The following is a 26,992-nucleotide window of genomic DNA, read 5'->3' as shown; positions in this document are numbered from 1 at the left end:
CTACTTCCTAAAAAAAATTGCTGCTGAATGATTGACAGGTTAATACTGTTTCAGGTTGATATCAAGATTGAAAGGTGCTGCTGCAACAAGTGATTTCTTGATTATAGCAACAGCCCTTCATTACACTTGGGCTGGGGAAGAGGGCTGTCAGTCCCTCTGTTAATAAAATACAGACATCCCCTTTCAGAAGAGCTGAAAAGTTGGACATAAAATTGACTCCAGGTTGCATCTGCGTAGGCCAAACTTCCCTTATTTTAGCAGTAGAAGTAGTTACACATTTCTGAGCAATAGCACAATTTTTTTTTTAATTTTTTTTTTTTTTTTTTGAGAAGTTAACCAGCTCTGTATGCTTACGTGCAGGCTAGGGTCAAATGTAAGATATGCAGATCCAGAGGTAACACAGCATGCAAGGACCTTCTTAGTTCTCAACCTTTCTGTGGCTTTATCCTTACTTTGGCATACCCACTTCATTTAATTATTTCAAGCCTGCTGCCCTTTCTCACCCATCATCTCTTTGAAGACTTTCTGTCTTCTTGTATTATGGACATATTCCTTCTTCTGCAGAGAGATAAGGAATAAGAGTGGTGCGCAACTTTCCAAGAGAGGGCACGAAGGCTGAGCCACAGAATTCAAATTCTGTTAGTGTTTGTGACAGTGTAACGCAAACTCCCTGACTGCATCCTCATCCCCTGCTTTGAGACACCTGCACAGACCAAGGCACCCTCAAAGTAAATTTTGAAGAGCTGTGTGTTTTTGCTTCTCTACATGATGAGCGGTTATGGTAAAAGCAGTTCCAGACAAAACTGGCAAAAGTTTAAGAATTCAGAATTAAGGCTTCCTTTAATTAAAAGGATCGCTGTTCATGGTCCCTTTAAAGTCAATGGGCATCTGCCCAGTCCTTCGTTTTCAGAAAATTCAGAGTAATAACCTTCCCCATTGAATTTTTTGGCTTTTCTCATTTTCTGTCATATCCTGAACATTTAATATGCTTGTAATATTGTGGCTTCCTTTGTGTTGGATAAACACTATGAATTTGACTATAAATGACAAACCCGAGGGGAAAAATACTCAAGATAATGAAAACTTGCTTTAACTGTAGGAAAATCAATTACATTATATATTTCCTCGGGTTTTTTTTTCACCTTAATTTCATCAGGTTCAAGCTTCAGTGATTTCAAAGGATTTTTTGCTTGGTTCTAGCTATTTTTAATATCACAAGTCTGGGAAGCAAATCTAAAAGGCTTGCTCCACTAATGTATACACAGTTCTACGAGTGTTTAAAGGCTATCGAGTTGGTTGCCAGATTTATTGGATACCATGATTCCGCCTGTGACAAAGGAACAGAGTGAGAGCGTTTCTGAGAGTTCACTGTAGTGACTATTTTTCTCACGTTACAAAATGGAAGAACAATCTCTTACACATGCATGTAGCAGGTAAACCTATTTCTTCAGCTTAAAATGGGAAGAGCTGCATTATCACTTATTGTCTAAAGTGAACACTGAGGTAATATTTCAGAAGATGGATTATCACAATACTCTCTTTTCTTTGTTATATACTAACATCTCCCCCCCACAAAGCCACTCGGTGCTTTTTTTTCCCTTTGAATTCAGCAAATTAAACTGAACTGTGTCCATGCATTAAATGGATGGAAATGGAAGCTGGCCTCTTGGGTCAGTTGACCCCAGTTCTAATAAAGCAATCCACTGAGACTTTGAACATTTGATTTAATGTGTATGAAAAGAGAGGAACAGATAAAGCTAAAAATGTTTTTATTAACCTTTCACAGCTCTACTGAAAACCGCCAGCATGCACCACTAAACTGTGAAATAGTGTCTGCATGATATCCATTGTGCCAAATTGCTGCTTATCTTTTGGAATGAATTAATAACTATTATATTCTATTTACTCATATGGAAATATTAGCCTGAAAACTTTTTCTCTCCCCATAATATTTAGCATGTCTGTATCTACTGTCACAAAAGACATTTTGGCAACTCATTATTCTACCAGTCTTAAAACCTTCTTACCACATCAGACAGCAGCACATAAACACTGAGTGGATACTAGAGACCAAGAATAATTTAGGAGAGAATATGTTAGTCTTTACCTTGTAATACTTACAAAATTTAATTAGGATTTTCTTTTTCCTTTGGCTGGGGTTTATCTTTCAGATAAAGAGTAACAGTAGAGAGTTTAATTATGGTAGAGCTAATCGCACTATAATACTATCTGCATTATGTTTGGCATTAATAAATGTAGTTACTTACGACACTCCTTATACTTATTAGAGAAAGGAACGTGAAGAAGAGCCTAAACTGATGGCTCACACATTAAAGTCTATGCCCATGGTTATGTAGTGCTTGCTTATGCACATATATGCATCTGTTCTTCAATAAAAAAACACTGGAAGAGCTCTTTAACTACAGGGAGATCCTATCCTATTGAAGTAAATTCAAATTCTGCCTGAGACATCAAGAGGACCAGGATTTCACCTCTGTTGTAAATCAGTGCCAGCACCCACAATTGCAAAGGGTATGTGAAACCCAAAGAATGCCAGGTAAGGATGTGGCCCATTTTGTCAGAAAACAATTTATCCATCTAGGACACAGGCCCTCCCTCCATGGGAACACTCACCTCGCACAGTGAGGGTAGCAGAGGCTTCCACTTTTCCGACTCGATTCTCAGCGATGCATGTGTAGGTTCCTTCATCTGTGCTCATGGCCTTCTTAATGCGCAAAGTGTAGTCATCTTTGATGTCATACCTGCGTTACAGAAAAACAATGAAAACTCCTTCTGTAGACAACAGAAATGAATGAAAACTCTCACCTGGAATATGCCAGCCTCAATCTATCTTGGAGCCAACTTTGGAAGATAAATTATTATCTAGCATTAGATAATTCTACCAAGCATTAATCTTCATGACGTTTTTATTGCACTCTGCATTAGTTAGAAACTTTACATAAAATTACTATTGCTATGTTCACTCACTATTAGGGCTTTATTAATAATATCATTCACTTTGTCCTTGATCTAGAGCAATAAGATAAAATTAAGCTATCGGACATCAGTTATCAATACATGACAGCTCAGGTTTATCATGCCTTTAACTATGTGAGCTACACATTTTACCTTTTGCTGATTTGGAAATTTCCCTTTATATATAGTTTTTCCCCACAGCAGCAACCCCTTCGGGAAACTGTGAGCATGTTGGTAGGATCTGACGCTACACGATTACAAACAATAAAAAATATACTTAAGCTCTGGAAGGTGACATTTATTGAAGAGGCACATTAAAGGACATTTATCAATTTCACAGAAATACTAAAAAATGATTCATTAAGGGTGGACAATAACGTTTTCTCTTTCTTAAAAGAAATTAGAAACAATTCAATTATGCTTTGTCCATTTCCTTGTTTCTACTGTTGTAATAATTCTAAAATTACGAGGATGTATAAAACTTGAAATAATACAAAGTACTTCAGCCTGCAGTGAACATTCATTCTCAAGGCATTTAGAGTGCTTACACCTAGAAAAATATTTTCAGTTAAATTGTTATTATCCTGCAGAAGTCATGCTTAACAAACTACTTCAGGCTCTGATCCAAAGCTCATTAAAGTCAACAGGAGACTTTATCTTGTATGAAATTTCTTTGGCTCTGAAATCAGGAAAACCCTAGTTTTCAGCATGGCTATTTTACTCTTGAAATACTTTCTTGTAAAATTATTTTCAACAACTTCAACAACATTTCTTCTAGACATAATAAGCCCATGATACCTTGATAAAGTCACCTTGAATCTAGAGTTAGCTTCAGATTCTCATGTATCAAATAGTGAAATAGGAACAGGAAGCTAAAGAAAGATCAAGACTTCAGGAGATGTCAGCAGTCTTTGTCACTTTATACACACTCATGACATAACTTCAGAACAACTTTACCTTCTCATTGTTATACAGTAAAGACCTTGTAGACTTGTTCAGTAAACGTATTGAAATGATATGGAAGAGCACTCTTAAATGTTTTGATGAATAAGAATGTAATGCAATTATTTACTGGAATGTTGTGAGGCTCTATGAGTATTTTTAAATGCTTTGGGAATCTGAAACATTAATTTCTGTGTACATAATATACATTGCTATTGGTTCCTTTAGTATAGGTTTGTAGAGAGAGAGCACTGTGTGCTAACAGACTTCAAAGCATCTTAACTCAAAGGATCCTATACGTTGAAAGATTTAAAGTTCTGTTATGTCTAATTAAAGCTCACAACATCAATTAGAGCATTACTAGGAATTCCAAGAACAAAGAGAAGTCAAGACATCTTTTCACGCTCACCACAATACAATACAGCTTCATTCTATATTCGGTAAGTCCATTTTAATCATTAGCAAAAAATAAATTAAAAAAGACCAAATTGAGGCTAACCATTCTGTCAGAGATAAACATAAACACACGTAATACCCCTTTTGTTAAGAGTTACACTTAATTATATGTTCATGCAGTACCTCAGGTTTAGCTAATGAATAAGAGCTATGCCAAGGGGATGAGTAAGTAGATGCTATGGCAAACTTCAGAAACTTTTAGGGACAATTTTTTTTGCTAGTGTAGTACCATTGGTGGCGGGGCGGGGGGAGAAGTTACGATGCTAGAGAACTTACTATGCAGTTTCTGGAGCAGTACAGATCTATTGCAACTACATTCAACTGCCATATGCAGTTGAGGCACATTTCTTCTCGACTGCTCACAAATCATGTCATTTTGCATGCTGTGCTGCACTAGTCAGTGGCAAATAAAAATCACTGTTTTCCTAAGAGTGAAAAGGCAAATTGCCTCCCTTAAAAATCTCAAGAATATGACAACAGTATCCCACAACGATGGAGCAGTTATTTGTCTCTGGCGACCACAGAGTTGCAGGCAAGAGAAAATGCTTATTTTCTTGACATGAGGCCAGCCCTAGGGGACTAAAAGTATAAAGTTGTATTCAGCTACTGTAAGATGAGAAAACCAAGACGAGCTGTAACATAAATATGAGTTGGATCTAAGAATCATAGTTATAAAGCTGGGCAACAATTAACCATTTATTTAACTGTGGTTATTCCCCGCCCCCCCACCCCCCCTTCCCCGCCTGGACAAATAACATCCTTGTGGTTCACTTACCGCTGCCGAGATAAAACCAGACAGGCAGCAGGACTGTATCTGACTGAGTGGCTGCTTGAACCGGGATGCAGGCAGCCTGGGACAGGGCCCTCCAGTCTGCCGTGGGCTGCAGCTGACTCGCTCTCCATCTCACCCATGTGCTGGTGCCGGCATGCCAGCCAGCTGCCTCGGAGGCTTCGGCAGCCTTTATGCTTGCACCTGCCAATCATGCAAATTGTGCAAAGGCTGCTGGGGGAACGCGCCAGCTGCATGGCATGCCAGGACGCAGAGTGAGGGTACAGCCATCATCTCCCACTTGGGTTGTGAAATGGAGGGTGGCATAAACATGTCACTATCATGGCCCAGTTATCAATTACTTCAAGGAGAGGTCCAGCTCTCCCAGGCTGCTTCTCCAACAAGGCCACACTGGGTTTTTGGACCACCCTGACAGAACGTGCCATCTAGCAATTAGATTCATACATAGATGGGCCCATGGGACTTTATAACCATCTGCTGTCCTGAAGTACTGATACGCTGCCCCTCAGTCATCTGTTCCACCCACGTTGTCCCCAGAAGTCACCACAGTTCGGTGAAGAGCTCTGACAGATGAAGCAGCCAGGAAGGAGAAAGGAAGAAAGCTGGATTTCAGCCTGATCCACAGCAGCACAAGGAGCTTGTGTGAGAACGGGATTGTGAAGTAATAAGGAGTGAAGCCTGAATATATTTTCAATTTTTCAAGCATCCACTTGCACAGTATCGAACAGTGTCTTCTCTCCTCTCAGTCCCCGGGCCTCATACTCCCACAGCAAGCTGCTTCCACCCGAGTTTCTGGAGAAGTTCATTCTCGTCGGGATTTGTGCTACTGAACACTTGGGAATCAGATCAGGGCCTCTCTGACTGCTAATACCAATCACAGGCAGAGGTTACCAGACTCCTGAGCTGAAGATGGAGTGGCGGAAAACTAGAACATACTGGTTAAGTTGGTCCTTAACATTGCCGGTGCACTAAGAAGTCAATGCCTTCAAAACATGTGCAGTGTCAAGAAACACCTTCTGACACACTGCCAAAATACTGCTGACTCCTAGCCAACTAATGCCAACATTCAGCTAAAAACATAGGGTGTCAGACATCAGTTTCACTTGTTTATGGCCATCTAATTGATTTTGAGTACTTCTCTTTGTTAAACATTTAGAGGTGCTTAACCTTTCAGTTCAGCTTAGGCTTCAGCCATCAGGCTGAGCTGGGAGATGTCTTTTAAACAGCTAGTCAGCCTGTGCCTAGATATAAACCAGCCACTTTTGGGCACCAGTTACATAATTTCTGTTCTACAAGTAATAGTCAGAGCAGATCTGCCTTTAATTAACTGAGAAGGAGGGGTGGCAGGGGACTGGGAAGGAGGAAAGAAACAGAGAAACAACAAGCAGATGAGAAAACACTGCTGGTGAGGAAATTCTAATAGAAATTGGGTGATTTTGAGTGAAATCTGGCAGTCTCTGGCACATATGAATGCATTCATTGTTGCTAGTTTTGATTAATGACAGTTGTACAATAGTGTGCTGACAGTCACTGCCATACAGACACTTTTTTTTTTTTTATATGAAACACTGCTGAAAATGCAACCCAATCAGATTTGGCCCCTGAACAACATGTGCTATCATCACTGTACCGTGAATTGAGATTGATTGGTAACCAGCTGTGACAAAGTGGGAAAAAGAGCCTTGTCTTTTTCAAGAAAAGAAAAGAAGAAAAATAAAAAACCGAATTGTGTCAAAACCATTACCATCTGCTCAACCAAATAACAAATAAAACAAAACACATTAACTGGTTTTAAGTATCACAAATTAATGTACTGAGGTTGAATTCATGCATTGGCTTAAGCATCTCAGAATAATCTTGAATTAAACTGTTTTTGTCACAGTTATCATTTTTTTCCCCACATTCAAATTTGTATCTGTCCATACTCAGCCACCAATCTTCCAACGTTATCAAATAAACAAAAGAGAGAGAGAGAATTTACAGAATTTAGAGAGATTTAGCAATATGCTTTTTTCCATTTGATATATATTTTACTGAGTGCTTCGCAGAATCCCTAGATTTCCAGATTTTCAATAAAGTGCATGCAGCTATGCATAAAAATATATGCACTTCTTTGTCTTTCACACGCACAGGTAGCAAAACTGTGTTTGCAGCTGGTGTCATTACATTTCTAGAGATCCAAGTGGGTGTAACTGGTAACTGAAGGATGCACTTGCTTCAGCTGTGTATTTTAAAGTTGTGAGAACGCATTACTAAATTCAACAAATCCAAGTCAAAAGGACATATTTCTTGCTAAAGGGAGTTTGCAAGAGAAAAAGTCACATCTTAACTGTTGTGAACTGATGCCACTGGCCTCAAAAAATTTACATCAATTTATATCAGGCACCTATTTTCTTCTAAGACATTACTGTAAATAATAAAAAAAATACGATAGAATCTTTGTACATAGGCTTTGTAGGTTTTCCTTTTTTTTAGAGATGGCACAAAAATGACTTTGCTTTATTTTCTTTTGCCTGTTTGCCAGGTTATTTTGCAAAATGCACAAAGCTTCAAGATTACTCACAACATCAATGATTAGGGAGCCCAAATAGAGAGATGTTACTGGCCAAAACCAGAGTAAACAGGAGGTAGTTAAGGAGGCTTAAGCTTCTGTCTCCACTTCTCTTTTGTGGTGCTGGCACTTCAGCTCCCAGCATAGTGCCACAGCTTTTCACTGGCTCCTAGACTGTCTGTGCCAGATGGAGGGAGTCAGAGAGAAGCTGCAATGAGATAGGAAGCATGAGCTCATTACCTGCTTCAGCCTTGCGTGATCCAGAAGCAGAACGGAGAGCCTTCATTCCCATCAGCGATACAGCCACTCCTACTGCCAGCTCCCTTACAAGAAATACTGGGGTTTTTTCACTTCCATCCCATGCATTGATAAGTGGAAGAAGAGAGAAGTGCAAACCTATATGACTGACAGCTTTCTGAAGGAAAGATAAAGGACTCTGATTTTCTTTCCCTAGCAAAACCTGAATCAGCGACAGAGAGAGCACGAATATATACATTTGTGTGCACTGGTCTCCAATTACTCTGTTGCAGCCCTGAAATCAAGGCTGTTTGTTGCTGGGTGGCTCTAAGACACTGCTTACAGCTACGATAAATTGAGCTACCAGGGAGCTATCCCCAAGGTGCTGACAGGATGGCTGCCACTCACATCTACATGTCCAGATTCCCACTTCTTCTCTGGCTATGCCGTTCATGCCAGGGAAAGGTATAAGGCAATGTGACACTACCTTGAATTTCTTAGTGCAAGGCAGTCACATAAAATGGTTCACTGGCCTTATTCCAACAAACCAGAAAATGAGCTAAGTAATACAGGTTACTATTCTAATTTTCTTAAAATATACTGACAGCAGGTTCTGCTTTGGTCCAAAATCTTTTATGGGTTGTTATTAGCAGATGATTTGTAATTTCTTATGGTGGACACTCTCACATGTAATAATATAAAACACAAACCCACACGGCACTGTGCCTTAAACCAAGACATTTAATAAAATGGCCTAAATCTCGTCAAAGGTGTATCTAACAGTTACAGTCATTGGACCAACATTGTGAAACCATACCTGTGTCCAAGGAAACGGCGTTTTCCAATTTCCCTGGAAGCATTACACTATGCAGTACTGCTCTTACATACAAACATACATACGTGAGCGCACATAACTAGTGCCTCACATAATCAGTAGCCATGTGCTCAGAAGAGATCCAAGAAAAAAAAAAATGAGACTGCTTTTTTATTCCCATTGAAATAATTTGGAAACACACAGAAGTTAAGAACAAAACTTATGTTTGGGAATCAGTGACTCAGTAAACTATCTAAACTGATGCAGGCTCCATCTTTTACCTCTACATCTCTGTTTGCACAGAGAAGTACTCACAGGGTATTACCACATGATAATTACCCAAAATGGGCTTCTGATTTGATTTTAGTTCCAGACAGAGCTTCACATTTCAAAAACTGGAACGTTGGTGGAAGTATGAGCTAAGAGACCATGTAATGACTTGGCATGGAGACCTATCCTCCTGTCACCAGAAGTAGTCCTTTCCCTCACAGATGAGACACATTTGCCAGGCACTTGGAAAGATCTGTATTATTAATGCCTAGGTCATTCATCCATCAGAAAAGCACCCTTGATTCTTAGGGTTATCTGCTCAGCACATGCCACTGAAATTAATTTTAAGGAAAAGCAAAATACTGGTTTTGTCCATTTCTGTTTTTAAAAAATTGAAATGATATTGCAAGGACTGGAACACAGTAAGAAGATCTGAGCCCAGACTGGCATCTTGCACTCACTAAATATGGCTTGACGCATTTTTTTTAACGTGAGCACACACATTATGAGTAGTTTGAAATAAACAGAATTTGTGTTGGCCTGTCTATTATTATTTGCCTTAAGCACGATGAATGACTACGATAATCTTGTCAGAGAACTAACAGAAGTATTTTCTAATCCGTATTTCAAATCAGTAACCAACCTTGAAGTGGCAATTAAAGATGAAGTGATGTTAATATTTTAATAAAAGTGCCTTCAATATTACAGTTGAGCCAGAAGTCATATTATTAAAAAGCACATTTTGCTAATGTTAAGTAATTCTCAACATAGGACTTACCAATAGGAACTGGAAAGTAGTTCTCAGGGTCAAAACTTTAACTTTGCAGTATTTTCACTGACAATTTTTGGTTTTTTTGTTTTTAACTGAGATGACAACTTTTGTATCCCATGCAGGGACAGCATGTGTTCAAGCAGAAGAAATCCCTGCAGGCCAGCCATTCCAGTAGCATCAATGACTCTGTGGTCAGAGCTCTTGAATCTTACTTGCACTTGAAGGTAACTACCACCTTCCCTCTCCCTGCTATCCTGAGGGTTTTACAGAAAAACTGCATGGTTAACCATCTTTAACTTTTCATTCCATAATTTTAATCATCAATAAACTGATAATAGTGAGCTTAAACTGTTTGATATCCTTATACTTTTCAAGAAAGTAGGCTACCTCAATATTCTGAAACTTATAAATGCAACATATGAACTATGTGATTACTAAGCTTTTACTTAGTATACTCTGCTTTTCTGATACTAAAGAAAGATTCAAGGACTAAAATGGGTATTTTGAGTGAAATTCTACATTAAGTTTTCTTACGTCTCCTTCCTGCAAGACCACTTATTTACTGCAGTCTTCTGTGAGTGGAGAATCCAGAGAAATCCATGTTTGAGGCTATTACTACTACCATCAAATTTTCTTTCAGTCTGCTAGTGACTTCATTAATTGTCTGAAATTTAACAATTTTAGGATGTTAAATAAGAGAGAACAAAAAATAAACCATTCTCTTGTGACAATCCTATTTCAAGTATACTGCTGGTGATCACTTCATAGATCACCAATGGTTCACAAGGCATAAAGAGAAAACACGTAGGCAGGACTGCTAGTTGTCACAATTCCTTTATGGTTGCTGTCTGTGGAGTTGTAAAGCTATTTTCCTAACCTTGACCCTTATGTAAGCAACTGGAGACTGTTTTCATGCATTCACAAACAGACTGCCTGAAACAATAGCTCTTCTTCAGCTCTGTGGTGAGACCTGACACTTAACATGAAGCCAATTTAAATGTCAATGTTATTAACTGTTTCTCTGCTGATCAGTCTAGCAGAGCCATGCGTCTAATACTTTTGCTCACAGCATTTAATATTTCATACAAATTGAATGGCAGCTAACTACGGGGTTAGACTATAGACCTCTGGGGTAACTGCGGGACCATGTGTTTACAAGACATTATTCAATGCCATGTCTTGAGGGATTTTAAATGTCAAAAAATACTCTAATTTACACTTTCACTTGGCGATGTACTCCTCAGAAAACTGTAAGGAATATTTTTCCGCTTATAGAACAGGAAGGGATCACTGATAGGCAAAATATCAATCAGAGAAGAGGGATTCTCAACCAAAAGAACCAACAGGAGGGGGTACCCTATCAGCACTGGGGTACATCATCTTGATGCTATATATACAAAAATACACCAACCCCTGCCTCCCTTTTACCCTTCATCACCTCTCTATCTCTAAATGATACCTCTGGCTTTACAGGAGAAGTTTCCTCAAATGATGCAACATAACAGCTAAAAAGATGCTTACATTGCATTCTGCTGAAATCTGCCTCTGTTCAGGCTACACAGACTCTCCGCAAGTTGCACTGCAGCTTGCCCTGTGCCAGCCATGTGCTGCACTAAACCCAAGATAACAACATCCTCTGCAAACCACCTCTACTCCCTCCAGATGTACGTAAGAATACAAATAGCATATTAAACCCCTTTCTTTCACTGTCTGCTTTTGACAAGCTATTAAGAACATCCAATCTTCTCCCCTATGCTCCTCATAAAGGGACTTAATCTCTTCTTGATGCTTTAGCTTAGGAAACAAAAGATGGGCATGCAAATCATACTGGATCTAACCAGAGGTGATGAATAGTACATGTGATACAGCTAATAAGAAAAACATCCTGTTTCCCTGACCCTTTTTTTAAAACCATTAATTGTTATTAATTGCAACAGAAATTTGCTGATGTAACCAAAGATTATATCCATTACACTACTAAAATACACTCTTTACTCTAATTAATTTTCAATACACATTAGACTGCATTTTGTTACAATCTGCACAGAGATTAACTCGACCAAAGCACACAGCGCTGTAGTGTTATTAACTCATATTTCATTGAAAGGTCATTCTCCCCTTGGTTGTACCTAGAGGAGGCTGTAGTTAAATACCTCACTATCCCATCCACAGAATATAAATAGAATCATGTAGCACCGTGTTTATTCTTAAAAATTACTGTCTCTGTGGCCTTTTCCTTTGATCACAGAGAAATACAAATGCAGAACACCTCTGGCTGTCAGGCCCTTTCTGGATCTCCTCTTAGAAAAATCTAACTTTTCTGAGTTTATTGGGATAAAGTCTGCTGGCAGTTGCATTTAAATCCATTTCAAAGATTTGCACCTGGAAGACAGTGAAAATGCACACGTGTCAGAAGTGTGACAGACCGTATTTCTGCTCAGGCTATATGTACACAATTACTTTTCAGGCACAAAGAGGCCAGTTTGAAAAACATAGCAAGACTAACATCTACACAGACTTCTGTTGTTGGAGCTAACATATATCTTAGAATAAGTTAAGTCTAAACTCTCAACTACAGTTACAGTTAAACCTCGCTGTCTGTCACTTATAGCAGTTAATCAAAATAAATATAAAATCTGTGATTCTCAGCAAATAACGGCAATCCTTTAATGTGTTTAAATATATGGGTAATTTTCAATAACAGAAAAGAATGCATTCTCTCAAATAATTTTTAATGACTTTTCCTAATCTTTAGCAATTAAAAAAGCTTACTCCGCGGTTTATGATTTTCATTGCTGTGTGTCACTGCTCTGTTTCATTGCATAACCTACAATCTCTTGACACTTAGCAATATACTTTGTGTAACTACACACCATTTTCATTCTGAAACATCACTCTTGTTTTTTCTGCCTACACTCCCATTGCGTGGGTGGCGCGTAAAACAAATACCTCTTCCTGCTCATGCAGTTGCCACTTTTCATCTCTAGTACAATATTCATCTAATCAGACTGTGCCTGTAAATGCAACTTTCAAGAGCAGGTTGTAATTTCATTAAAGATGTATTTACTGAGCTAAACCAGCTGTTCTGGGCTGGAATGCAAAAAAAAAGGCCCATGTGATTGCTACTCAGTCATTTTTAAGGCAACTGAAAAATACATTTGCTGAGCTAACCTCACTCTCCCAAAGAGCTGGCACTGCTAGCTTCTTCTGTGTAAAAGGTTTAAACAGTTATTACAGTGTGTCATAAATTTTAACTTGTAATTGAAAATCTCTTCACTTCCTCAAAGGAAAAAAAATCCGTATTACTTGCTATGTAATTACAGACTATGCAGCTGCTCTCTTTGGCTTCACTAGAAAATTTGAAGACATGAAACACTGTACAAATCTTATTCAAATTTTATTACATTGCTAGTCATAGATATGCCACTCTCATACTGGAGGCTCTCAAATAATATCACTTTCTTCCTGTTACCAGGGCTAAAAAGCAGATGAATCAAAAGTTGATCCATGCCATATTGAGCTCCCCACCACACAGGAGACCATCAGCTCCTTTCCTTAGCAGGAAAGTATAATCTGTATTTTTACCAAGCAGACAAAGGGAAAGCTACCTGAACATGTGGCTGGAAAAAGACTTCAATGTATAAAGGCAATTTTTGTTTAATTTTCAATAGGTTCTGGTCATTCTGCATGGCCGCAATTGTCTGAGTCGCTTTAGTACAATTTTTGTGCCATTTCCTTGTGTCACTTATAATGAAAAAAACCTCTATTCATGAAATAGTGAACCTAATATTTCAGCCAAAGGCGTAGGACTGGTGACCCCACAATATCCTGTTCACCTCCAGTAGTTTGACATGAGTCATATTTGATTGACTATTCCCTAGCCTTTGTGTACTGTGGAAGCTATGGTGTGATGCTGAATTTTTAGAGCAATTAAAATAAAATATACACCGTGCTCCTCTACCCTTGATTCACAATGCATTTCAGTCTTGGGTCACTGATTCGAAATGGACAGCTTCTGGAAAAAAGCTTTACATACCCCAGACCTCACACTGTACTATGTTTCTCCCTGTTGGTACAGTATCAACATTTTTAATAGCCAATTATTAATTTGCTGGGATTGGTTTAGCCTCTAAATAGAATCTTCAAGTCTGATGAATTTAATTAATTCATTATCACAACAACGTAAAAGAACTAAGAAAACAGTTAGCATACATAAACCACAACACTGTTTCCACTTGGTTCTTCTTACAGCTTTCATAATTCTTGCCCAAGCATACACAGAACAGCTCCATGATATGTACCAAGGTATTTGATATCTCAAGTCAGGTCTACAGGATTTTGGAAAAGTAATGTCCTGTTAGTGAGGCCTATTTTTCATAAGCATTTTGAAAATTTCCACTGTAAGAACCACTTTAAGGTTTTAAATTCAAAATATAGACTATCATAGTTGTTTTAGATCATCAATTCAAAACAGTTAAGATTCACAATGAAGCCTTGCACCCTCAGAATAAACTTATGTCCACCTGTTCTCAGTTTTATATCATGGCTATTCATAAATTTCTGGGTAATTACATCGACAATTCAACAAAATGGCCAAATTCAATTTTTTTAAATAGGCATATTTTCAAACATACTAATTTCTTTAGAAGTTTGCTTTTTTTCCCCTCATTCAATCCAATTGCAACTGGAGATGCTTACAGTTCACCAGGGACCTTTATAATTAAAACTGTAACAGCCTGAAATTATTTTCCATTACTCAACGCACCAATCGGTGGACCAATACTGTTTATATTTGTCACTAGAAATTACTGTGATTACTTTTCTCTTTGCTTTCACTTGTGTCACTAAAAAAGCCAAAAGGAAGTAAGATGGAAGAACAGAGAAGGATTTCTGAAATACTGTGGATCCAATATCACTGATTCTGGCATTCACCAGGAGCAAATTACAGAAACAAAATGCATACAAAAATTCAGTTTATCCCACTTTACTATCACTGAACTAGACACTTTTGAAAGCTGAACTCACAACAGACGTTTCAAAATTTGCAATAATTGCTGAAACAGCACTATACCTACTATAATTGTTTTATAATCTAGGGAAGAAGCCAAAAGGAAATTATCGAAAAAACAAAAGCAGACTGATGTGCAAAGAAGGTCATTAGCTGTAAAAACAGGAAACTGATATTGAAAGCTATAAGACAAATAGCTGCACAGATCTGCTCAGAAGAAGGATTTATGTATGTAGGAAGAGTAACAAAGGGAATTCCTTGAGGGTTTCATATTTCACTGTAGATGTTAAAATACTTAAAATACAGGAGCTCAGAAGCTGAAAGCTAATTTTGGTTTTACCTCAAAAAAGAAAATAAACCGTCCCATTTCATCAAGGAGGAAAAACTTAGAAATCCTCTTCCTAATTTATAAAATTGCTATATTATAATTTTCTCATCCATCCATCCATTCATTCAGACTATACCTGGGCAAATTTCTTTGCTTGCATTAAAAAATCCAGGAAAAAATACCTTTTCTTTTGGATGTTCCAAGTTTACCTTTCTTGATTAAGCATCATGCAGAATGGTTGGATATTTCCACTTTTTGGACAGTGAAGACTCTGCTCATGTATCTTTCTATATAAGTGATACATTTTAGAAAACAAAACATACAGTCCTGATCATCAGAGGTATTTGCTTTTGGAGCACAGATGTTGGAGTCTACTAGATGACCATAATCCATATGGCTCATGCAGCGGCAACCCACTACATGGGCAGCGGCAGTGGTAGTCCTCTATCACCCAAAGTGGTCTCCAGCGCGGGATTCTGCAGCCTTGCTCCTTCCTCACCCAGACATACCCCCACTTTCTGTTTTAAGATGCCAAAACACAGTTAATGAAATGTTAAACAGCAGTGTAAAAACACTGCAGAACATTGTGAGTAGTTTCTGAGCTTGAAGTTGATTATGATCAGAATGTATCTGACGAACCTTCTCTTTAGTTAAAAAGCTCAGTGAAAACTCTTCCTATGCTTCCTGTTTCATTTCTTCTCCCTAAGAAATACATCATGAATGAACAGAAAAAATGATTTCAAAGCACATATTACTATGTTTTTCACAATAAGATATAACAGAAAAAGAAGGAACATAGTCATTAAAAAAATCCTAATAAAAGTGCAACCTAACCAAAGGCACTATTGGTTCATCATCTATTACTTCTGCTTACAACACCTAGAAGTAGACATGATTTAAAACAACAGAAGCAGCACAATAGTAAGAATAAATCACAGAAGCACAATGTATTTACTATGAACTGCTCTACAATGCATAATTAAATAGCAAGGAAAAATTCATCCTGCCACCCAAAAGCCTGCTCTTCAAAATAATATTTTATGTATTACATGCATACATATCTACCAAGAGAATTAGCAAAAAAGCTATGTCATTTTTTAATGTTTTAAATTGCAAGGAAATCAATTTTAAAATGCAAGTCTTTCTATATATATATACATACGTATCTCTACTTTTACAGAAATGTTTTTTCTAGATTATGTATCATTAATATATTTAACTGGAGAACTGCACGCTCACGTAAGACATCTTACAGAGTTGAGGATGTGGAAACTAAAACAGGTACTCTCCAATTTGAGTTTCGGGATTTTATTAAAGATTTAGAAATTGAGAAACAAAAGATATTAACCCAAGATGCAAACATGATTAAGTGCCGTGTGACCCTGAGGAATTTTGCCATTGGTTTTCATGAAAGTGTATGCAACACTGAGCACCATATTTAGCAAGTGGATGAAGACTGCCAGGTAACAGTCGTACTACGTTTTTCACCTTGTTGGGGTGAAGACATAAGACACGCTGTGATAAAGAAAGCAGACAGCAATGTCTAACTTGTTTTAGTCAGGCCCAGTCTAGTAGTCTGCTCACAGCACACTTAGTATACGCTGACACAAACTAGCCACAAACACCACTGCAGCTACTCTTTTTTTAAGATCGTGATTGGAGGAGCAGAAATAACACTGGCAGCCAGCCTACGTAAGTCCAGTGTTTAAAGCACTTGTTTGAATAACAGAAGATCTAGATTTTTTTTTCCTTTCTTCAAATTCCATCAACAACATCCCAAGAATAACCAACACTGATGGAAAAGATCAACTGTGGCGGGGAAAAAAAGGCACTATTCATGTCTCCTGTTGAATCTAAAAACACTGTGCAAAAATGAAACAGGATTCACAGGGCCAGAAGGACTGGTTGGGTTATGGAGACCTGGGTTCTCATTCCTGTTCCCAGACCTATTTCTGTGTTAGTATTTTTTAATCTAATCATTCCGCATCAAAACTAGAAAGAGTTCCAGAAAGCGAGGACCAAACTCTGTTCTGTTAGCTGAAAGGAGCCAAGCTCATTTAATGTCCTTTTATAAGACAGACTCTCATCTCTCATCCCCTGATCACTGGAATTTTCTTCACGTTTGTTCCAGATTCAATGACTCTTTCTCGAACACAAGAGGCCTGTTCCAAATTCCAGCTTTGTTTTCTCCTTCTGCTAGTTTGTTCTTTTGTTTCCTCAGGAGGAAGCTTTCTCTCTGACACTTAACAGACATGAGCCAAAGAGCCAGCAAAGCCCACCACAGCGCTCTGCTTCTAACTCATCCTGCTAGTGCAATGGAGCGGCTCTGCAACTCTCCAGCCAGGTCTTCTCCCTTTTGGTATCAGCATGTTATTATGAAGGCTACCATCACTAGTACATTCCTAAAACATCTTTACTTTTCACCAGCAAATTCAGTGAATACCCATGTGCTCACAATACCTATGCAACACACTTCTGCCTTTCACAGGAATCACAAATTTCACAATTCAACCCAGAATGGGTTTCCCTGCTCAGCTGGTGCTGGAACAAGTTTTGTAGTGCCAAAGGCCAGCAATATGGGAAATAAATCTTGCCCATAATGTCAAATAACAAACGATAAGTACTAGGGAGTGATTCCAGCATTACTCAACAATTGAAATTTGAAAGTGTGGGGAACATGAACGTTGCTCTCACCTTCCTCTCGGCAAGTCTGCATCATCTTTCTTCCACCGGACTGTGGGTGTGGGATCCCCCTGCACCTGGCACCGGAAATCCACGGCCTCCTCCTCCAGCACCACTTGGTTAATCGGTCGCCTGAGAAACGTGGGCCGTTCTTGAAAGAGACATTAAAATTCCTTAGTGAGTCAGAGGGTTGAAATGAACACTTTTGACTTTTCAGCATCTTTTTTTTTATCGATTCACAGAACGAAGAAAGGAGGCTGAGCTCCACAAATTCACACAAATGGAACTGATGATGTGCATAAAGAGCCCAGCAGATGACTGCCAGGCTGCAGAGGCAGTGGCTGTCGCATCTGGCCCTCACGCAAGAGCTGAGCGCCGCCAGAAGGAAGCCTGGGCTGGCACTGACTGCCCACCTGCCACGCCAGCAGAGAAGGCTCCAAGACCATGCCCTCCCGTGTGAACGTTTTGGCTCTGCACCGCTGCATATGCAGAGCAGGATCTAAAAGCTCCTGCATACTCTAGCGATATAGGAGCTGCCAATGGAGACAGCCTGCCTTTGGCAATAATCAATGTCTTGATGCTTCGGAGGAAAACGTAAACTCTGCGTTATGCATCTCAGGCAATTGTGGACTATTGTACAGAGGTCAGAGCTTCCCTGATCCCATCGCTAACTTCACCATGGAAAACTAAATTAAGGCCTGAATAATAAGTTCTGTTTACCCGTGTTATGTTAGCCTGCACAGCTACAAATATTATTAATCATCATAATGTTGTACAGGCCTGTTTAAAATCCAGATGCAGAGCCACAATCTGATCTCAGTTATACTGGTACAAACTCAAAGTACCGGTAATTTCATTTGAAAGGATGTCACTGGGGTTAGTTTCCAAGTTGCCTTTGGATTGCATAAATTTTGTTCTGTCCTCTCCTAGCCATACCACATTTTTATTGTCATAAATTATTTATGCTACAGTCAAACCATTATAAGACTGGGTTTATAAGAAGCAGTATTTCCACTCAAGACAGGGATTTATTATAAAGCCATTTAAAACTGGTTACACACTACATTTCGCATTTCATTCCCAGCAAGTTGAAGGGTATGATGTCACTTGAAAAATTATTCAAAATTCACACAGATGTAAGCAATACCAGATTCTGACTCAGGCAGTTTGTCTTGATAACTACAGAGCTGAGTTTATGGGTTGGCTATCCACATTTATGACATCCAAATTAAAAAAAAAAATAAAAAAAATAAAAGAACATTAACAAGGTTGCAAAATCAAGCACGCAGCACCTCAGTGCCAGAAGTGCCAGAACTAAGGCTGTCTGCATGCTCTTTAATCGCTCCCTTTCTGTTTATGCCTTATGGGACTGGTTGCAATTATATGATCACATACTGTTTTTTTCCCCATACATCTCCAGATTGTTGGTATTCATTTAATGAGCAGGTGTTTAATATTTTGCTTTAGTTGTACCATTTAGTGGGTGGCCTCCTGTCATACTACTCAAACTTCACTTCAAAGACAGAATTATTAATTTCCTCATGACCTCCATTACACCTATCTTAATGCTTCATAAACAATTCACTTATTTTCATAGTTCCTCTCTGAAGTGCGATGGAGATCTAAGAAACCAAGGTAAAAAATATCTGCTAAATTTTGATGCTCAACCTGAGACACAAAACTGCCAATTTTTTTTTTTTTAAGTTTAGCACTAATTTTCTGTGTTCAAAGATCAGCTTCCATTGAATTCAGTTGCAGCCGATAAAATGTTCAGCATTTTTACAAATCAGAATATTAAGTCAGAAAACAAGGAACACAAAACCACCTGTTAATAATTATGTAAATGAGTGACAGCATCACATAGGAGTTCCATGATACTAGCAGAGGGACCTATTGGCAGGGAAAAACATATTTTGTCAGCAGAAGAATAGACATGTTCAAGAATCTTTAGCACTTTTCCAGATGCTACAGATAAAAACATGTCTAATGGGCAGAGATTCTTCTCCCCATTTCTCCCAAGCCATTGCTTTTGTCCCATTCCTTATCCTGACTGGGACCTGCAGGTTCCAGCAGCGTTTGGGCAAGTAAATTCAGTTCTAGTCTCTCCCCCCCACATTGAAATCTCAGTCTTTATTCCCTGTTTCAAGTCTGTGTACCAGCCATATATAACCTTCATTACAGCTCCTTGTCCTGAGCGTGCTTCACCAGATTTTTCCTTCCCTGTGCATGTAGTCTCCTGACCCTTCCCCATCTCCAGCTAGGTTTGCTCCTACCCTCACCTATGTGTCCTGGCCAGCCTGTGACAGTGCCTCACGTTCCTCTCCATTCCAGCCACTGGCTGTGCCAGCTCTTTCCAGCTGCAGACGGCTTCCTTAGCCGATTTGTCTCCTCCTAGCCCAGAACAGTGCTCTGCACAGCTGGAACCCAGCAAGTGCCCAAGTCCAGTCTCCCAACTATCCATGCCTCTCACTTCTTCGTACCTCACAGCAAACTGACTCCTCTCCACTATGTGTTTGAACTACGGCTGGACTTGAAGATCTTAAAGGTCTCTTCCAACCTAAACGGTTCTATGATTCTACACTTAAACTGGAGCTTCTTTTCTCTGTGCCACGCAGATACAGCCCATCCACAATATTAACACAAGAAAAATGGGTTAAAGTAACCGAGTATCATCCCAGGAGAGTGACAGCAGCACTAAACTGCAGTTGCAGGAAAAATGCTGTTCAGATCTGCATTCTACCTGGTGTCTCTGGTGTATGAATTGATGATTTTTTTTTTTTTTTTTTTTTTTTTTTTTTTGGAGAGGTGCGTAATTCGCTAAATTTGGTGAAAATTATTTGGACAAGCAAAAACTTACATCTCTGACATAGCGTAGCTGTTTCCCATTAAATTTTATGTCCGTGTTATCCAATATGAGGGATCTGCATTTCTCAGGACAAAAAGCTTCCTTCATTCCTCTCCTTCAAATCCTTCCCCATTTCCCTCCAATTACCCCTTTCACCTCCAAACTGCAGGAACTTCAACATTCTTAGAGAAGAATGAATTATTTTGGCAATTTAAAAAAAAAATAAAAATCAGCTGAAGCAGAGATCAGGCATGGAAAATTTTGGATAAAGCCTTTTGGTTTGAGAAACTTACTAAAACTGGACAAAGTAACAAAAGCATTAGTTGTTAACCTTAAGGCTAAGCAATGCACTTGGTCTGTCTGTAATTATGTGGATCTAGAAGGGAATACCTTAATGAAACTTTCTGTAAGTTGCAACAGTATCTTATTCACAACTTCTATCCTAAGAAGAGCTCAGTCCAACCTCTGCTCTGAGCTCATACACCATACACTCTACATTTTGGTATCTGTTTTTCAAAAGATGATCCTAAACCAAGAAATTTAGATCCAGATCAGCATCCTCATAGGTGATTTAGAGACCCCTGAATTTAAATAACTCTGCATGTGCCTGTATGCTGGCTTAGTCTGCATACAAAAATTATTTTAGACCATGTTTATAAAAGCTGCCTGTAAACAGCTAAGAAACTAACGAACGTATGTGTATTTACGAAATTGCTACCTGTGGCTGTAAATGCCTGTTATACAGGAGATGAGAAAATAAATTCCTATCACAGTTTGAGAAGGACGCAGCTGACAAGACGTAAATGGCCCAAAGGTCGTTAGGTAAATCATTTGACTCCATATCAAGGCAATTTAGGAGTATACATACATGTTTGTTTCAGATCAGCTTCTCAAAATTGTGTATTTTCCGAAACAGTTTAGAATTTGCCAGAAAATAAATAGCTATGTAAGTACAGATCCCAGTTAGCAAGGACATGCAAATACTAATAACTGCTATTTCCACTTTTCCATCATTTCTGCATTTTGCACAGTGTGAATCAGGAAAGAACAAGTTATCGCTCATGTTGTTTCCTGTATTTGTATCACTCAGACAACCCCTTGAATATGTCCAATAGCTAATTATACAGCTATAAAGTGATCAGAGCAAATGCCATTACCAATGCAATTAACATTCTTTATGTGAGATTAACTGGATTTGAGTCACCTGCATAACTTGCTTACAATGTTAATCTCTCAGGAGACAGAGAGCTGCTTGCCCAAGCATGCTAAATAAAGAAGGTTTCTTCACACAGCCAGGTCAAATTTAGTTTCAGAGCTAAGCTTGAGGGAAAAAAAAAAATATTTTTTTTTTTTTTCTTTTTCTTTTGAAATGGTTTGCCCAGAAACAAAGCCTTGTGGTATAATTAAACATTGTTACTCTGTCAACAGCATCCAGAACATAATATCTTTGAGAAACAACAAGAAACAGTAATAAGTTAAAATCAGAGACATATATAAAAATTTTAATATAGCTATTTTATAAGCTTTCACTGAGTAAATAAAGTACCCACTTCCCATACCTTCTCTGATGAATATTAAAAATCTTTGAAGATAACTATAAAATAGGTCATGGTTATATGTCATGTCAACCAGTCGTGCTATTACTAGGGTGACCTTTATAACTTCAGAATAAACTTTGCTTGCAGTTATAAAAGGGGATTGTTAATGCAATTTGGACACACACCTACAATCTGTTGCAGTGCTTTGGATATGCGCCGCAAGAAAACCTACAGAACAGATCCTAACCAGAAACATAGGAAAATCCTTTCCCTGCTTTGGGTGCTGACACAAGCTAACCCCAGAACTCAATTCTTCCTCTATTTAACAATTGGTCTGAGTATCACAGTCTATTAGAAAGACTCCAATGACCTCCAGATGTATTATTGCCCTTTCTCTGTTCCTCAAAAAGTTAGTCAGCCATATATGGGACCTCAATCTAATTAAAATGATCCTAACTACCTTAACATATTTTCTCTGCTGAGGCAACTGCTAGAGTGAAGGATTTGATGGTCCCCATAATGTAGCGGCTCAATCTGATTTAGAACTGTTTTTGCTGGAAAGAAGGCATCTTTTTTTTTACATGTTTTTGTGTTCTAGGAAGAAGTATTAAAACATGACTTAAAAGGCTTTGGGGAGGGATTTATTAGCGAATAGCTTAAAAATAAAAGCTTTTTTCACTTTAGTGTTCTGACGTCAAGGGAAAAAAAGAAACATTAGATGGTTGGAAGTAAGTTGCACTTCAGAATGCTGTCAATAGTATAGATATTTCATTAACTGCAACATGATCTGGATAAAGTAAAGCGCTCTGCCAAAAATGAAGATGTGGAAGAAGACAGGATATTAGGATCACACTAAATTTACCTATGTTGGCCAAATAAATGAAAATACAATTGCAAAAGCAGATGGTTTTCTATTTAAAGACATTCTTCTACCGCCTCTTTTTAGGCACTTTTCCATTTTTCATTTGAGAAATAAGCACTTGTGTAGACATTGCAAACTTCTACACTCTAAGCAGTACCCAAGATGCGATGACCTTGTGCAGTAAAGGCACGGAGCACTGTTCAGAGGCATGTGCAAATAAAGTAGAATGATTTTTATCAATTGTTAGCATTTTTCTCCTTTTATATATATCTACAACCATATTAATTTCAGGTTTTACTGAGCATCAGGTACGGACTTTGGAGACCAAATCAGATCCTTTTTCACAGCAGTATCATTACCCTGTTACAACTTGTCAGTATCTGTGGATAACAAATATTGCAAGTGGCAAATACAAGGATTTGAAGAAAAACCGGAGGAGCTCTGAAGGACAAAATACACACTGCCAATTTCTATGTCTTGATCAGTGAATGTATACCCGATTTTGGTAGGTTTTCCCTGTGGCTGGGAAAGCTTCTGGGACTAATTTCCTGGATATGATGGGACAAGACTCTCTGCTAAGGCCTTCCACACAGTCAGAGCTCAGGAAAGTAAAATGGGGCACAATGTCTTCATTAAGGCTTTTTTCTTATTTTTTTCCTCTAACATCATGTCATCGTAGTATACTCTTTCTGGAACTGTGGTATCTCTTTCAGCCTGACAATGTCTAGAGAACATCAAATACAGATACTTCTTCAAGCATCAGACAAAAATACCTCTTCATCCCACAGGACCTTATTAGCTGAAAAAAGGCTCAGGTACCAAAGCTAAAATCAAAGATTAATCCAAAACAATCTTTAATATGTCTGAATTGACATATCTTTTAAGACATTTTTGTACTCTTCTTAGTTATGCTTTATATTCTTCTGAGGCTCTTCTAAATATATCTTTTTCCACTGTGTGATGCCAGCCTCTTGAAGTTGATATATTAAGGCTTTCATTGATTTCACTGAGCTTCAGAATCAATATACAAGATATACCTTTGTACATTCTCTTCAAACATACCATTTTAAGTCCAAAGGAACAAAAAAGAGTCTGAAATAGTTAAAACAACTTGAAAACTTATCTGAGAACAGTGCAGTAGTATGACAAAATGATAGAAGGTTAACTTAAACACTAATTCTTACTTTATTTAATTTCTGGCTCCATATTATGTGTTTACAAACCAAGCTTTCTTATAAATTGGAATGAAACTGTTTCTGGTTTGCATCTTGCTTTAAGTCTGTTCAGCCAAAGGCTGTGAACCCAAACACAACCAAAGCAGCCTAATTTGTATCACTTACACTTCTGAATTTGGCCTTTAGAATAGTGCGTCCATAATAATAAAGTACGATGCTGCCTCTTTTTGTGAATGTTAGGATTGATGGATTAGGTATTAACTTTCTTTAAAGGCCAACTTAGGCTCTGTGACAGACCCTACCTTGTTGCTCTACTCCAAGATTACACCTGGGAGCCTCATAAAGGCAAAAACTAGCAGTAGTCCTTGAAAGAGAAGACTAACAAAATGTTAGTAACTATCATTGTCACTATTCAAAACACAGGAATAATTTTGGGAAGCACTGCTTATATAATCAGTTTGCTTTATGAAATTTTACTGTGAAAGTTTGGCAATTTTCTGCTAGTAGAAAAATCATGACTTGGGAACAAAAGAAATGCAATCTGCACCAACCCTAACAGTATGCTGTTAGCAGTGCCTAAATGTTGAAAACTAGGTTTCCTATGCAGGCGGGGCTGAAAAAAAAATTACTTGTTTTGTGAAAGTTCTGCATGTATTATCCACAACTATCTCTCAGGAAAGGTCACTGAACGGGTACCCAGCCAAGTGGATACATTCTGCATATGGGAAACTTTCACTCTCTCCTCCTACTTCTTTCCAAGGTTCTTATTGCCCATTTTATTTTTTTTTTTTTAAACTCAGGAAAGGTGTAATCTTTTAGACTAGACTTCCATGCTGTTCCCCTCAGGCCACCAGTTAGCACCAGACTGACTCAGGTTTTCCAGAGGCAATGCCTCAAGCTAAATTTACTGTACAGGGAGCCAGAGATCTGTCACGACTCACATGCAGAAATTAACTTCAGGTATTACAGAAAAACTTGCAAAGCCAAAAGTAACAAGTGGCTGATTCCTGGAAAGGTTTGAGAACTAGTATGAAACAGTTCCTTTTCCTACAGAGTAGTGTGTTTACTAAGGCCCCCTTCACACTGTGGAAAGGGTTTGGGAGTTTGTTATTTGGAAAAGGAATAGAGACATTAATAATCAGCTAATTAATACACATTCCTCTCCAGAATCAGTACCAGCTGTAGGCTTGCCAGCCACTTTATTAAATTCTCTAAGTCTCTTAGCTAAGATATCTTCATTTTAATTAGAAAGCCCATTTTCAAGTATGTCGAAAACAGTTAAAGTTGGGCACGTGAATAATATATAAGTATTATGATAATTTTTTAGCATATTTTTCTCAACATTTGCACTATTTCCATGTTCCTCAAACTTGTGAGTCATATTAGAGGAAGGCTGTGGACTTAACAGATGACCTGTGGTTTTGCCTGTGTTCAGTAAAGTCAATCTGAACATGCACAGCCAATCTGATGTTTCCCAGAGTTGCTGGAGTTATTGGATTTATTGTGTATGCTTAGACTGATTGGACTGTCCAGTAGATACATTGCTTCCTGGAAACATCATGGATAATGGTCTCCAGTGCACGGTGCACGCACCCACCCACACGCGAGCTGCTGCCGGGAGTCCAGGAAAGGAATACAACTGCTCTGCTGGCGGAAGGCAGAGCCAAGCCGCCTTCTTTTGTCCGGAGCAGACCAGGATTAACCCGGACACGTCTACACAGTGAGCCCAATACACCAACACAGAGCTCCAGGGCCAGGCGGTAGCCAGGAAAGGGGCACAGGGTAGTCAAATTGTCTTGTCAAACAGCAGATCATAACCTGAGCACCTGCTTCCTGCATGCTGTTCTTGTACAGCAAAAAAGAAGATAGGAAGGGAATACCTAGATAGAAGGGGAATTTTAGATAGGAAGATACCCAGATAGGAAAGAAATTTTAAATACAATGTTCTTTAGGTAGTCTAACACAATTATGAAGAATTAAAATATCCAATTTCATTTATTGCTGATTTTGCTCAGTATTGACAAAATAGGCTTAGATTGTATTTTACGAGTTGATTGCTATGATTAAATCCTGTAAAAAAAAAAATCAGAATATTGTAATTGGCTATGTAATATTTTACATATCAAGATAAACCTAATACTTTTCGTAGCTCTGCAAGATATGAAATTACATGCATATTTCAGTTTTTATTCCTACAGTTCAATGCTTTTTAACAAATTATTTTCTTAAGGATTTCTTAAGGCTTTGTAGTTTAGGACTGCAATCTGCTTGCTATCCACAGGGAGTATTACCAGAGATTATCGGTACTTAAACTGATGAAGAAGATATGTCATGTCTCTTTTACATCTGTATAAAGGCACAACTTCAACAGATTGGCTGCAAAGGACATAATTTGATAGAGATCCTTTCTGTGTTTTTTTGCAAAGTGTACTAGTTCTGTCTTTCAAAGTCATATGCTTCCATGAATCCACAACAAACTAAGTGGAGCGGAAGCCTTTACAGTCTTGTAATGCTGGAAAGCAGCAAATCCTCAGTCACTGATGGGTCTCGTCTAGAAGAAACTTTTCTATGTCTTTTGTGAATCCCATAATACATTTTTTAAAGTGGACATAGAAATGTTGAATTTTACACACATGCAAACACAGATGGCAATATGTGTGACTGGGGTTTCCAGTGCCACCATATTAGGCAGAAGATGAAACACTTAGGAGCACCTGCTTCATAAAGGACCTTAGGATTTCTATGA

General features: G+C 38.4%; 1 protein-coding gene across 1 annotated transcript in view; it reads right to left on the bottom strand.

Moving 5' to 3' along the window:
- Window positions 1-26,992, bottom strand: part of ROBO2 (roundabout guidance receptor 2) — a gene marked incomplete at both ends in the record, with an annotated part of 464,836 nt that overhangs the window by 117,156 nt on the left and 320,688 nt on the right. Inside the window, 2 exons of the mRNA XM_082336476.1 lie at window positions 2,635-2,762; window positions 17,839-17,977. Coding sequence (XP_082192602.1) covers window positions 2,635-2,762; window positions 17,839-17,977 — 267 coding nt within the window. The remainder of the gene's footprint in view (window positions 1-2,634; window positions 2,763-17,838; window positions 17,978-26,992) is intronic.

Source organism: Platalea leucorodia (genome assembly GCF_965183815.1).
Source record: "Platalea leucorodia genome assembly, chromosome: 2".
NCBI lineage: Eukaryota > Metazoa > Chordata > Aves > Pelecaniformes > Threskiornithidae > Platalea > Platalea leucorodia.
The sequence above is the reverse complement of the archived record's forward strand: the minus strand, read 5'-3'. Positions and strand labels throughout refer to the sequence as shown.